At 46.8% G+C, this 15117-nt stretch overlaps 1 protein-coding gene across 1 annotated transcript in view; it reads left to right on the top strand.

Moving 5' to 3' along the window:
* The window catches only part of TENM4 (teneurin transmembrane protein 4), a 954015-nt gene that overhangs the window by 501738 nt on the left and 437160 nt on the right, over positions 1 to 15117 (top strand). Inside the window, exon 9 of the mRNA XM_029602209.1 lies at positions 1085 to 1295. Coding sequence (XP_029458069.1) covers positions 1085 to 1295 — 211 coding nt within the window. The remainder of the gene's footprint in view (positions 1 to 1084; positions 1296 to 15117) is intronic.

Here is a 15117-nt window from a genome sequence, read left to right as displayed (position 1 = left end):
TTACCTGATAATTTTGTTTTCCTTAGTGTAGACAGATGGACTCAGTATCCCGCCCACGGCTGCCTCATAATACGGAAATCTCGGGTGACAATCCCCGAGAGTAAGACAAGCACGAGTAAGCCACGCTTTATCTCTAGTTAGGGCACCAATAGTTACCAGGTGTCGGCGTTTCTCAGTTGAGTGCACTGGCGGACTCCAGCTAAAATTCACGTCAAGTTAACCAAGTTAATCAAGTTATTCAAACACACATATATCCACAATTGCTTTTCGAGGAGATTACTGAAGAGAGAGCTTCCTGCAGGGTTATATGTAGTGCTGACGTCAGATTGAAATCTGACTCCGTCTCCAACTGCTATTAGGAGCACACTACCCATTGGTCCTGAGTCCATTGGTCTACACTAAGGAAAATGAAATTATTGGGTAAGTAATTTCTCCATTGAAGTTCCAAGTGCATACAGATAGCAACAAGGGGACTGAAGGCAGTCCCCACGGTTTTTCACCCATATGAACGCATGTCTTTAGGAGGTCATAATGTCACATCTGTCTTCAGAATAACAATTAGTAAGAAAATATTCCGCTGACTAAACATCTCCAGCTGCTTCATAATATTGCTTTTTAAAGAATTTCAACCATTTTAATTATTTAGCCACCATTTCCATCTCCTATTGGTCATTGGGCCTTTCTTCAATAAAGATTTTTTTTCCATTAGCACAAAATGAAGAAAAAAATTATTTTTGAATAATTCCTTTTGTGTATTTTGTGATATAATTCTTTCTGGCTGATGGTTTGGTTATTCATATTTTAAATTTCAAAATATTTTAACAGTAGCATTTACATTTTTTATTGGTCATTGTTCATACAGATAGTGATGCGCAAATAAAAACATAGTCATCAAGATCCTATCCATAATAACTTGCCTGGTTTAAGATTTTTGTATAGGGATATAAAATGCTTTTTGAAAATCACACAAAGAGTAGTGTAGGTGGGATTGGGTGTAGATGGACAGACTAGATGGGTCATATGGTCTTTTCCTGCCACCATATTTCTGTGTTTCTAAGACACGTTATCTTTCTGTGTCTCCTAGTTTGACTTTGTGGAGCTCCTTGATGGAAGGCGTCTACTAGCCCAGGAAGTGAGGAGCCTGGAAGGACCCCAGCGACTACACAGGGGTATTGTTCCAGTGTCCAGTCATGAAACAGGATTTATTCAGTACTTGGATACAGGAATCTGGCATCTGGCTTTTTACAATGATGGAAAAGAGTCTGAGGTGGTCTCCTTTCTCACTACAGCCATTGGTAAGTAGTTGCTCTTTTAAAAAGCTATTGTAAATTAATGTGGTTAGTGATGTAATCACTGTTAAAGAAAAGGATAACGGAATATTTTGAATCTAGCAGATTACCAGAAGTTCATGTTAAACAATTCTGATCAATTATTTTGGATGTATGAGCAAAAGAGTTAAATCAGAAGTAGGTGTTGGCTCTGATGTATTTAGATTTTAGTGAGGCCTTTGACAATTTTCCACATAGGAGGTTCATAAAGGTGGCTCCTGAAATGGTAAACTGGTTTAGAAACAGATTGAATAATAAGTAACAAAGATTAGTAATAAAGAGAGCTCACTCCAAGGAAAAGCTAGGGCATCATTATCCATGGAAGGGAAGAAGGGAAGTTAATTTTAGGGATTCCATGTGCTTTGGGTTTTTTTTTTTATCAAGTCAATATACATTTATTTTTCTCCACCACAAGCAGTATATTAAAGTGTCACAACGATATTAAGTAGGGGTACACACTCATCGTAACAGAGGATCATATATATATTTTAATTTCTCATGAGCCCTTGACTCATGAATTAACTTTTCTTAGCATTCTGACAGGTTAATTCACATCAGTGGGATATGCACCTCTACCAGCAGATGGAGATGGAACAAAGCTGATGTCACGGTATATATATACCCCTACACTGACATCAGCCTGCCAGTATTTTCCTTCTCCAGCAGATGGTGGATGTGCATCTCCCTACTGGGGTTTGCTTAAAAAAAAAAAATTAGAAGGAGAAAAGAAGGAGGAAATTAATTTGCCCCATTCTCCTGTGGTGGTACCTTATTGTCCTTCCCTCAGTAGAGTTTTCCTGAGGAGATATATGCAGATCCCTCCCTCAATAGAGTGCCTCTCTGGCAGCTGGTTTTCCAGCGTGGACTTAGCTGGAGAGAGACAAACAGCTGTGAAGTCAGTGGGTGCAGGAAGCCGAGTGTGGTGGTGAAGGACTTTGCCCTCTCCTCCCCACAGCCAGAGGCAGACTCTGTACTCAACGGGGATGGGCTGAGCTCAGGTAAAGAATAAATATATATTTAAAAAAAAAAAAAGAAGGGAAGTTAATTTTAGGGATTCCATTCCCCTTCTGGTCTCTAAGTCCGGTGCACCAATCCAACATGCGTTCTCATCTCCAGGGGAGTTTGGGAAGTTGTGGCAGCTTGGCAGTTTAAGCAGCCTTTTTGGCTAGGCCTCCTCTCTCAGGCTTTGCTTAGATGCCGCATGGTAGGCCTCGGCCTCATTCATGCGCTTTGATATGCATAAGTCTGCCGCGAAACAGCGTCTGATGTCAATTTTTGCTTGCGCACCCAGGTGGGCACTAGGGTGGGTGCTTAGGTGGGCACTCAGGTGGGTACTTACATGGATGCTTAGGCGGGCACCTACCTGGACTGCATATTGGGCGCCTACATTTTGAGCGTCTGTAGTGCACACTGATTTTACAGGGCTTGTTTTTAGGGGTCCTGCCCAGTTCACTTGTGCAGGCACGCAGCTGGATGCACAGTTGTCAAATGCTTTTGAGAGCATGCTGCTAGTAGGTGTTTGTTCATGGCACTGGTAGCAAAGAAGCCTAAGCGCCTTACCCTTTGTGCTGCTTGCTATATTAGGGCATCACAACCTGGCATCTCTTTTAACTTGTGTCAGTGCTACTTGGAGGCTTGGGGAGAGTTGTTGCCGACTGATTTTGCTGAGCCTGGCCCTACCCAGCATGATGCGGGAATGGGATCGGAGGGGGAACTGCCTGGGATTTTGCCTGGTTTTGGAGGTCCCTAACTGGTTCATCAGCAGGGGAAGGCAACTCAGTGGGCGCAGGACCAATGCCCCCTGGTTTTGGTATGGATCCTTCTGCTTTGTCTTGAGTGGAATTTTTTCAAGGGCTGCAGCCCTTTCTTCAGGCACAGTCAGCGGCCCCAGCCAAACCTAAAAGTTCAGGATCACAGGCTGCGGATCACTGCACACTTGGTGTCGGAGTATATATAGACCTGCTGCAGGTCACGCTGAAATGATAGCATGGATGATGATGGTGATTTTTACTCCCTGGAGGATGGGAAAATTCCTCTGGGTTTGGAGTCCTATAGAACAATATTGCGTTTCTTTCATAGCGATGAGTTGCTGGCTCTGATCTCCCAGACATTGAAGATGTTGGAGGTGCCAGGTGCTGATTCCATGTCTGACCCAAAGAAAAATCCCATTTTAATTTCTTTGTGTAAAGCATCGTGTTTCTTCCCCATTATGGATGCTAGTCAAGAATTATTTGATCTTGAATGGGGCACCCCCGTAAGCTAATTTTAAAGGGGGATGAGCCTTGGAAGCGCTGTACGCCCTGGATCCGGCAGCAGGAGAGCAGTTGCACTTCCACTTGGTGTGCTGTCACCAAGTGGATGACTCTCCCTGTAGAAGGGGGAGCGGCATTGAAGGATGCGCATGAAAAGAGAATTAAGGCTATCCTTAAGCAGGTCTTTGAGGCGATGGCAGTAAATTTGCAGATATTTTATTTTATTTATTTAAAGATAGCCTCTTGCTGCTCCCTGGTGGCTCGCACTTGCTTGCTTCTCTCTCAGGAAGTCGATGAATCTGGTTTGAATTCCAGGACAATGATGGAACTGGCAGTCACCTTTTTGACAGATGCAGGCTACGACCTGCTCTGCGCTTCAGACAGAGGGGTAGCTTCGATGATAGCGGCCAGGTGTCAGCTATGGCTGAAGAAGTGGATGGCTGATACAATTTCAAAGTCTAATCTTACGAAATTGCCCTTTAAAGGATCACTCTTGTTTGGGAGTGAATTGATAAAAATGGCCAATAAATGGGGTAAGTCCCAGGTTCCTCGGTTACCAGATGATAAAAAAACTGGCACCACGTTCATTTAGCACAAAAAGTCATGCTAGGGCTTTCAAATGCTTTCGACCCTACAGAGGAGCGGCTTCTCAGGGGGCTCGATCTTTGGGTAGGTCTCGATCCTTTCATCCCTGGCAGTCCAGATGGAGCGCGGGCTCGAGCGCCGGTGCCCCCCAACCCCCCCCCCCCCCCATGAAGGTGTGCCGACCCACCCCAGGAATAGGAGATAGGGGGTTGCCTCTCTCATTTTTATCAGTGGTGGGTCGAGATAACATCAGACCAGTGGGTTCTGGAGGTGATAAGAGGACGGCTATGCTCTGGAGTTTTGCAGCATTCCTCTGGATGTTTTAATGATGTCTCCCTACAGCTCTCCGTAGAAGAGACAGACAGTGGAGTGTACTTTGTCAAGGCTCCTCAGTGTGCAGGCCATGATCCCAGTGCCAATGTCACAAGAAAATATGGGCCAATATTCCATTTATTTCATTGTACCCAAGAAGGAGGGTTCCTTTCGCCCCATCCTGGATCTCAATGGAATCAACCGTCATTTGCAAGTGACTCATTTCTGCATGGAAAACTTACTCTCGGTGATAATGTCAGAACAGTCGGGGGAGTTTCTTACGTCTCTGAATTTGTCAGAGGCCTATCTGCATATTCCCATCTGGCTGGAGCATCAACAGTTTCTGCATTTCACTATTTTGAGGTAACATTATCAGTTTTGAGCACTACCCTTCGGTTTGGCCACCGCGCCCAGAACTTTCTCCAAGGTCATAGTGGTGGTAGTGGCAGTATTGAGAAAGGATGGTATTCTGGTCCACCCGTACTTAGAAGATTAGCTAATTCGGGCCAATGTTATGATCCTGTCCACGGACCCCATCCCGGGGACAGGCCGCCACCTCTTCCTCCAGCGCTGGCATCTTCATCGCGACCCGGACCACCGCTGAGCTACGCTCCCTCTGCCGTTGTGGCCTATTGCTGTTCCCTTCCTGCGCAGCGGCAGCCACACTGCCGACTTCTCCTATGGGGGAATCCCCTCGCAGGGATTCCTCCCTCCACCGCGTCCTGAACACGGCCGCCGGATCCCCCCTTCAGCGGCAGGGAGCCACCACTGCCAACTCCTCTTCAGCAGGGAAGTCCCCGCCGGGATTCCCTTCTCTTCCACAGCCTGAGTGTTGTCGCCGGAGTCCTTCTTCGCGGCAGGGAGCCACCTCCTCCATCTCCTCTTTGGAGCTGGACCCTGCCCCAGCGCAGCTCCTCTTCAGCGGCAGATGCTGCCACCGGCCTTCTTTTCTTCATCTTGCTTCCAGGATGCTGCTGCAGGCCCAAGCTCTGCCCACCTACCTTCGGGGCTCCCTCTAGGGGCTGGCTGCGCGGCTTTCTTCACCCTTTAAAGGGCCAGAGACAGGAAGTCCTCCTGTGCCCTCCTGATGTCGTCTTCAGTGCTCTTCCTGGTCCTGCCCTATAAAAAGGCACTGCTTCTGTTCCTCAGTGCCTTCGGATGAAGTTACTTCTGCTCCAGTATCCATCTTCGGAGTTACTTCTGCTCCAGTATCCATCTTCGGAGTTAAACCCTCCATGGAGCTTCTCCTTTGTCCATCGAGTTCCACCACTTCCATCGTGGTCCATCTTGCTGCTCCTGACCAGAAGACTTCATGTTCCATGTCTTATTCTTCCTGATCTCTTCGTCCGACGCTCCAGGTTTCATCCCTTGTCGGATCGTCCTCGTGGTATGTTCCGGCCCTTGGCTTCCCTTTCCGTACCTTCGGGGTTCCTCTTCCATACCTAGATGTTCCAATGTTCCTGATGTCCTCTGGTTCAAGAGATTTAGATGTCCAGGTATCCAGAGATGTCCTTCGTCCTGATGTCTGTCTGTCCAGATGTCCAGTGACCCTGACTTCCAGTTTTTCTCGTCCTGAGATCTAGATGTCCAGATGACCTGCGCTTGAGGCATTTCCCCTTTTGTGTACCTTCTTCCTTCTCTCCATATTCCAATCCAAAAGAATCCGCCAGCAGTCCTTGTCATCCCCCGAGCTCGCTCCCAGTCGACCTCCAGGAGCGTCCAGCATCCCCAGTGTTTGTCTTCTGGCTACTGGTAGTCTCTCCGGCTGGACCTCTCTCGTGCTGCCCTCTTCTCCATCCTGGGCACTTCGCACTCTCCGCGTGGTCCGCCACTAGCCTTCCAGGTTGTGTAGGGTGCGTAGCGGGATAGGGTGGTCCGTGACCAGTCCACACTGGGCTGGGTAGGGCGCCCTGAGGGACAGCACTCTTCTGCGTCCATGTCCCCAAGAGTATCCCCTTGTCCAAGTCTCCAAGAGTATCGTCTTGTCCAAGTCTCCTCTCATCCAGTCCAGGAGTCCTCTTCTCATTCAAGTTCCAGGAGTCCTTGTTCCTCTATGTACTCTGACTCTTTTCACTCTCTCGGGTCTGGAATCTCCTACTCCGGTACCTTGCTTCAGACTTTCAAGCCCTCTGCCTCTGTCTGTCCTCACTCGTCTGTGTGATGGTTCAACAGAGGGTTGACCCACTTCACTCTCCTCCTGTGTTCTTGCTCCGCCCATGCTTGTACTTGCTCACCTACCTCGAGGTGTGTCTTGGGGCTCCTCCCTGAGCCACCTTGGGCCCAAGGACTCACACTCTCACAGGAGAAAGCGATCACGCCTCTACGCCCTTCCCCGGGCTCTCTGAGTGCGTTCGTAACAGCCAAGAGTATGAAAGAGAGTCTTCAGGTCTCGTACAAGGTGATCCCCTTGCTATAGGAACTAGGTTGGGTGGTGAACTTGGCCAAGAGCAATCCATTGCCATCCCAGATACTGGAGTATCTCAATGTTCATTTCAACACGAAGCAAGGCGGGGTGTTCCTACCCTGTTTCCCCGAAAATAAGACATGCCCCGAAAATAAGACCTAGTAGAGGTTTTGCTGAATTGCTAAATATAAGACCTCCCCCGAAAGTAAGACCTAGCAAAATTTTTATTTGGGAGCATGCCCGTCGCACAGAACACCAGAGCATGCAGCTGTGATTTTTTTACCCTGCAGGATTCACAGTTAGTTGTCATCACAAACCAGCATAACCAGACAACTATTCAGAATATAATAAATGTTCATTTTTTTTGTTCAACAATATATGTGAATTCTTCTTCATGGAAAAATAAGACATCCCCTGAAAATAAGGCCTAGTGCATCTTTGGTAGCAAAAGTTAATATAAGACACTGTCTTATTTTCGGGGAAACACGGTACTGGAGAGCTGCATTCAGAAACTGATGACACAGGTGTGCCTGTTGACAGAAACAGTATAGTATTGTCGGTCTTACAAGTGCTAGGGTTGATGGCAGTGACCCTAGAGGTAGTTCCATGGGCAAGGGCGCACAAGCGTCCTCTTCAGCACACACTGCTTGCATGTTGGAGTCCACAGTGTCAGAACTACTCAGTACAGCTGGTACCGGTGGAGATCAGCATCCAACTGCAGTGGAAGTTACAAGCAGATCATCTAAGGAAGCACGTTCCCCTACAAATACCGGACTGGCTAGTACTCACTATGGATGCAAGCCTCCAGGGTTTGGGGGCTCTTGTGGGAATTTGTTCTGTATGTAGAATTTCTGAACTGCAGGCTTTGTCTTGCTGGGAACCGTTTCTGCGAGTTACTCCGGGGGCGGTACAGCTGTGAACTGTTCCAACCTTTTTGCCGAAGGTGGTCTTGGATTTTCATTTGAATTAATCAATTTCCCTGCCGACACTGGACAGGGAGAAAGATGTGGATAAATATCATCTTGGCTGTCAAGCAACATATCATGAGGTATTTTGAGGTTTCTAAACCTCTCAGGAAGACGGACCAGCTGTTTATACTCCACAGTGCAGTAACAGCCCCATTTCCACCCCCTGCTCTGCAAGCTCTAAATCCATGTAAGTGCCCAGTGACCTCTCTGATTTATTCTATAATGCCAACAGTTTACACAGCACTGTTTAAGCTATCGTGCCCCATGCTCCAAAGAGCTTACAGTATAAGCTTGCGCACACGAAGACTAAGGGACAACTTCAAGGTAAAAAACAGCGATCAGTCCCTTGTGGATTGATATGTGGGTCTTTAAGTGGGAGCTCTGTTTTCTAACCTTTATGCCATGCTGCCTTCCTAACTAAGCTAAACCAACTGTGAAGCTATCCATATAATGAATAATGTATATATCATGCTTCAACTTACCCGAAAGGTGGAGAAGTCATTATTTTATGTGCAGGCATCATCCTTGGCTAGCAGAATATGTCTTTATGTATTTGCTGAAGAATCAGACTCTCTCTGTTGAAGGATTTGGATTAGTTTTAGCAACATTTTTATTGTTAAACGTTTTTATTGGCATTTGCATATAAAACTACAAACAGCTAGGAGTTGGTGTTTTCTTCATCCCCTCCCAGCCAGTACAGAAGAAAACCAAATGACAAGTATTCCCCCCAGAAATCAGCCCCTCCCTCCCGTCCCCCCTCCTCAATGCACCACCCCTGAGTCCCTGAAAATGGCAGACAGATCCACTCCTCTGAGATGAGACTTGAATCCAAGCTGTTCCAAAGTTCTACACCATGCGATATAATGGTCAAGCGTTCAGCAGTCAACTCCAGGCTTTATGCAGAAGTGATTGGATATAGGACTCCCACACTGCAAGAAACTGTTTCTGTTGTCAAGGCAATCCTTGAGAGGAAAGAGACTCCATATGCATGAGGGAATAAAAGAGGTTTCTCCAGACCCAAAAGGAGGACGGATCCTCCTCTCACCATCCCATTAAAATAACTCGTTTCCCCACCAAACACGCCTTTTGAACAAATAGGCGGGTACCAGGATCTCGGAGCTGCAGTGAAGGTATAGAGCCAAACAAAATCCATGATGGAACAAGCGGTATGGAAATCATCAAAACAGTGGCTAAATATTTAGCAATTTGAGCCCAAAACCCCTTGATGACTGGGCAGGACCAGAAAACGTGGGCTAGGGTGCCCAGGACCCCTGAACATCGGCCACAAAAGGCTGAGCTTGCAAAACGTTGATGATATGCCATCTGTGGTGAAATATAGGCCCGCCCTAAAAATTTAAATTGCAATTCTCGATAATAACTGTTGCCCGAGATCCTGGCCACTCCCCCAAAACACATTCGTAGCATAGAAGAGGTCACCACAAAATTGCCATCTCCTGTCCAGCGATCAGCCAGTATAGTAAAAATTTCCAGACGCCTCTCCGCCCGTAAATATTTATAAAAAAAAGATAAAGAAGATCCCTTATTGCCCGATAAAAGTAGATCCTCTTCGAGTTTCTGGAATGTATTACGTTGCAAGAATGCTAAGGGTATGGACTTCAAATAGTGAGCAATTTGAAGATATGGGAATGCGGAGGTGCACCCCTGTTTGTAATATTCTCAAAATTCTGTGAAGGGAAGCGGATGGCCTTCTTGAGTTAACAAATGGGTGATGCCCAAAGTCCACCATTCTCGGGAAAACCCGTTGTTGGAATCCTGGGGAGAACTCAGGTTTACCGATCACACGCAATAAATAAGTGCAGACTCGGGGCACCTGCAATCTCTTGGTTAGTTTTGTCTAGGCATTGCGTATCGGACATATGTTAGTGGAGTGCGCGAAGAAAACCGAAAGCTTAGTCTGTTCAACCTGAAGTGCACAGCCTTACGAGTATACGTCCCACAAAGAAACCTCTGCTCAGCAAACAAACCACTACTAACAATCCCTTCAGTAAAGTCAGCAAAACTAACCCAAGTGAGAGAAAGGGCTTTATCATTGGCTGGGAATAATCTCAAAACTTTTAAGAAAAATTTAAAAACATGGCTCTTTAAAAAAGCTTTCACTAAAGAGTCTGGAGGGTAGAGAATGAAAGTACATGGAAACGCAAATGAGAATGATTTTATTCAGTCCTACATTTAAGAAGTAATCTCTCAAAGAGATAGTAACTCAATAATATACCTGGACTAGACCAACCTTGCTCAAATATTGATTTTATTTATGAAATTGTAACCGAACTTTATTGGCACCTGTTAGAATGTACGATAACCTACATTACATACCTTAGTCTATGTGCCTATTTGTAAACCGTTGCAATGCTATATAACTTAGCGACGGTATAGAAAAGTTTCTAAATAAATAAATAAATAAAATAAGTGCCACCGAGGCGGACAAAGCCCAATCGGCATCTAGATTGGTGTACATAGCTTTGTCCAAGATCCAATCTCTAATTACGCGCATACTACTAGCTAAATTATACAATCCCATATTGGGCACCCCTAGACCACCCGCACCCCAGCTCGCTTGTAACCATTCTAAGGGAAGGCGTGCCCTCCTTCCCTTCCAGAAGAAGTGACGCATGGAGCAGTCTATCAGCAATAGGTCTTTACGCTTAAGCTGATAACCCAGTACTCACCACATAGAAACATAGAAATGATGGCATAAGAAGACCAAACGGCCCATCCAGTCTGCCCAGCAAGTTTTGCACTTTTTTTTTCCTCATACTTATCTGTTACTCTTGGCTCTTAGTAACCTTTTGGTTCTATTTCCCTTCCACCCCCACCATTAATGAAGAGAGCAGTGTTGGAACTGCATCTAAGTGAAATATCTAGCTTAATTAGTAACCGCCACAATAAGCAAGCTACACCCATGCTTATTTGTTTACCCAGACTATGTAATTCAGTCCTTGTTGGTTGTTGTCTGTATATAGATCCACTTTTCTTCATTCCCCTGCCGTTGAAGCAGAGAGTTATGCTGGATATGCATTGAAAGTGAAGTATCAGACTTTCTCCCCTGCCGTTGAAGCAGAGAGCTATGCTGGATATGCGTGAAGTATCAGTCTTTCTCCCCTGCCGTTGAAGCAGAGAGCTATGCTGGATATGCATTGAAAGTGAAGTATCAGACTTTCTCCCCTGCCGTTGAAGCAGAGAGCTATGCTGGATATGCATTGAAAGTGAAGTATCAGACTTTCTCCCCTGCCGTTGAAGCAGAGAGCTATGCTGGAGATGTGTGAAGTATCAGTCTTTCTCCCCTGCCGTTGAAGCAGAGAGCTATGCTGGATATGCATTGAAAGTGAAATATCAGGCTTATTTGGTTTGAGGTAGTAACTGTCGTAACAAGCAAGCTACTCCCCGCTTTTTTGTGAATGCAAATCCTTTTTTCCACATTACCTCTTGCCGTTGGAGTCTTAGAGCAATGTTGGAGTCGCATTAACTGTGTGTATGTTTATTGAATAAGGGTATTATCTCCAGGTAGTAGCCGGCATTCCCGCGAGCCACCCACTCTTCATTCACGTCCTCTAGACTTTATGGATCCACAGTGTTTATCCCACGCCCCTTTGAAGTCCTTCACAGTTCTGGTCTTCACCACTTCCTCCGGAAGGGCATTCCAGCATCCACCACCCTCTTCATGAAGAAATACTTCCTGACATTGGTTCTGAGTCTTACTCCCTGGAGTTTCAAATTGTGACCCCTAGTTCTGCTGATTTTTTTCTGACGGAAAAGGTTTATCGTTGTCTTTGGATCATTAAATCCTTTCAAGTATCTGAAAGTCTGTATAATATCAAGTATCTGAAAGTCTGTATCATATCAAAGATGCAGTAAATTCTAACTATATATCAATATCCTATCAAAAAATCAGCAAACATACATTAAATGCATAATACATCTAACTCATTAAATACATAATACAATAAATACAGCTAAATCATTAAATACATAGTATCAACCTAATAAATGAAGGTTGACCGACGTGCCGCAAATGCGCAGTAGAGAGCAGCTCTACCGCGCATGCGAGCTCGTCGGTCACAGTGTGCCTCTTAAAAATAAAAATGGCGCTGTAGGAGCGGCGGCCCGAAGACCCGGAGCGGCGGCGGCACCGGTCCGAAGGCCCGGAGCGGCGGCGGCACCGGCCCGAAGACCCGGAGCGGCGGCCCGAAGACCCGGAGCGGCGGGAGCGGCGGCGGCGGCCCGAAGACCCGGAGCGGCGGCGGCGGGAGCGGCGGCCCGAAGAGCGGCGGCGGCGGCACCGGCCCGAAGACCCGGAGTGGCAGGAGCGGCGGCCCGAAGACCCGGAGCGGCAGCCCGAAGAGCGGCGGGCGGCACCGGCCCGAAGACCCGGGCAGGAGCGGCGGCGGCGGCCCGAAGACCCGGAGCGGCAGGAGCGGCGGCCCGAAGACCCGGAGCGGCGGCGGCATGCGCGCGAGGGAGGGACAGACGGACGGAAGGAAGTCTGTCCCTCCCTCGCGCGCATGCCGCCGCCGCTCCTGCCGCTCCGGGTCTTCGGGCCGGTGCCACTCCCGCCGCTCCGGGTCTTCGGGCCGCCGCCGCCGCTCCGGGTCTTCGGGCCGCTGCTCCTGCCGCCCGCCGCTCTTCGGGCCGCCGCTCTGGGTCTTCGGCGGAGATCGACTGAGGGGAGGAAGGAGGGAGGGAGAGGGGAGGAGGGAGAGAGGAGTGACTGAGGGGAGGAGGGAGGGGGGGGGGAGAGAGGAGTGACTGACTGAGGGGAGGGGGGAGAGAGGAGTGACAGGGGAGGGGGGAGTGACTGAGGGGAGGAGGGAGGGGGGGGAGAGAGAGGAGTGGGAGAGGGGAGAGAGTGGGGGAGGTGGGAGGGAGAATGAGGGGGAAGGAAATGATCCAAAAAAAAAAGTTAATGTAGCCCGTTTTAACGGGCTTAACGGCTTGTAATAATATATAACATCAGCACAGATATTACTACAAAAATAACTAAATCAATAGAGAACATTAAAATAACATTAAAAATCCCCAAACCCTCATTCAGATTCCTTCTACATCCTAACCCCAATAAACAATCACTAAAAATATCCCTCAATGCCAACCCCCCCCCCCCCATTCCTTCCCCACCCTCGCTAAGGAGAAAAAGGTGCATAAGTATGACTAAACATACTAGAAATCTTTTCACTACACAAAAGAAACAAGCCATCCTCCAAAACAATCCCCCTAAAAACCCAACATCAGAAGTCCTAACTTTCTAATTCCTTCTATAGACCTTAAGAAAACGAGCTCCTAATTATCTCCCTAAGGAGCTACTCAAGGCATTGCTCCCCCTCCCCCAGCAGGCTACCAGCAGCCTTCATTCACAACTGCCTCCGGACTTTTCCTGCCCTTAAATCAGGCCCAAATTTAGGTAATACGCAAGGGTGGCTAAATATCCAGGCCAAAAGGGAGTGCAGCTGGTCAGGGAGAAGCCTGCTCCAGCAGTGCCCTTCAAAGAGGCGCTGCTGTGGCACTCTGGGATTTTGAAGGGTGGTGGGGGGAAGGGACTTATTTTATTTATTTATTTAAGAGCTTTTATATACCGATCACCGTTTGCACATCGTATCGGTTTACAAGAAACAGTAACATTTACATGGAACAATTGTTATGATATATAGTTAACAGGAGAGTAATTAAATACAACAGGCAGGGAGGAAAAAAATAAGGTGTTAAGAGAATAGCATTAACATATGTGTGTTGGACTATGTACAGATGGTAGCATATATATATATATATATATATATAGTTAGCAGGGAAAAGAATAAATAAGTCGTTCAGGAAATAGCATAACTATGTATAATAGGTAATATATATAATTAGCAGATGATAATTAAATAAGTCAGCTGGGGGGTAATGAAGGGAGTTAGGAGAGAAGCGGAGAGGGTTGAACTAGGTGCAGGGTGAAGGGGGGGCAGGGGTGAAGGCAGGGGGGGAGGATACGGGTTAACGAGCAACTTACCTCACTTTCTGATTTTCAGGGTCTTCCACCGCTCCCCCATTCTCCAACCCTGCTTCTGAGCACAAAACTCATATCCAGCCTTGCCCTCCATCTTAACCCAGCCATTGCAATGATTGACCTTGGCCCAGGACCACAGATTGTTGCTGTCTCCAAAAACCATTACACATGCACTCTAAGTCCAGCCAGCCGGCATCATCGGCACTGTTGAAATTCACTTCCCCCCCCCCCCCCAGCAGGGATTGAGAACACTGCTTTCACAGTATTCCTAGCCCCAGCCAGATTGACCATGGAATAAACCTTAGGTTTTCTCATGGCAGTGCCTGGCACTACTGCTGAGCCATCAGGCCGACATGTTGTATATATGTTGTATACTCCCTGGGTAGGGCACAACGTAAACCCCATAGTTATCTAACTAATTTTCTTCAGTTCCACAGAGTTTTTGCCCTTCACTCTGAGTATATCTACATTGTGATCAAAAGCTTGCCTTCTAACCATAGCACAAGTGATGAGAGAAGACGCTCAGGATTACAACAACAAAACACAAGTTTCAATTTCCTAAATGTCACTGGAAGCCTGCATTAAAAGAAAACTGTTCTTCATCTCCTTTTCTTTCCTTGTTTAAAAATTACAGTTAGCAAATACAATATTTTTCAAAAACTGCACATACACCAGAACCTTACCAGCATGTAAATTTCTTAGCATAGCATTACTTAAATAAACAAGTAGGGGTAGATTTTAATACGTGTGCATGGACGCTCTGATTTTTCAAGGACCTTTCCATGCCATTTCCTAGTTCTCACTTTTCTCCTAAGTTTTTACATTTATAAATTATGGACATCCTCTTCCTCTGATAAATGGGAGTCTTGTCTGATCCTTGGACAGGTCTACCTTGAGCTGTCTAAATCCCATTGCTTGCCCTTGCCCGAAAGCCTCTCCCTGGCATGGCCAATACGTTTTGTTTGCCCTCAGCGCTTTACCACCTGTTTTGCTTTTCCCTGATGTTGCAGGGATGTTCCCGCACCCTGTGTTCAGCTGCAGACACCTCTTACAGAGATCCCCACAGAGATTTAAAGCTTTGCCAGTTTACAGTTTGACTAAGCCTACTATCAGGCAGTGGAGCTAAAATAGAGTTGACCCTTTTTCTTCCTCCTTGTGAGTCCATCTGTGAAACTGGAAAAATGCATTGACTTGCTTACATTTATATGTACAAGTGGGATCCTAAATTCTGCTCCCCTCTGTTGTTTTCCCAAGGCATCAGCCATCA

This window comes from Rhinatrema bivittatum, chromosome 5, assembly GCF_901001135.1.
Source record: "Rhinatrema bivittatum chromosome 5, aRhiBiv1.1, whole genome shotgun sequence".
Lineage (NCBI taxonomy): Eukaryota > Metazoa > Chordata > Amphibia > Gymnophiona > Rhinatrematidae > Rhinatrema > Rhinatrema bivittatum.
The sequence above is the reverse complement of the archived record's forward strand: the minus strand, read 5'-3'. Positions and strand labels throughout refer to the sequence as shown.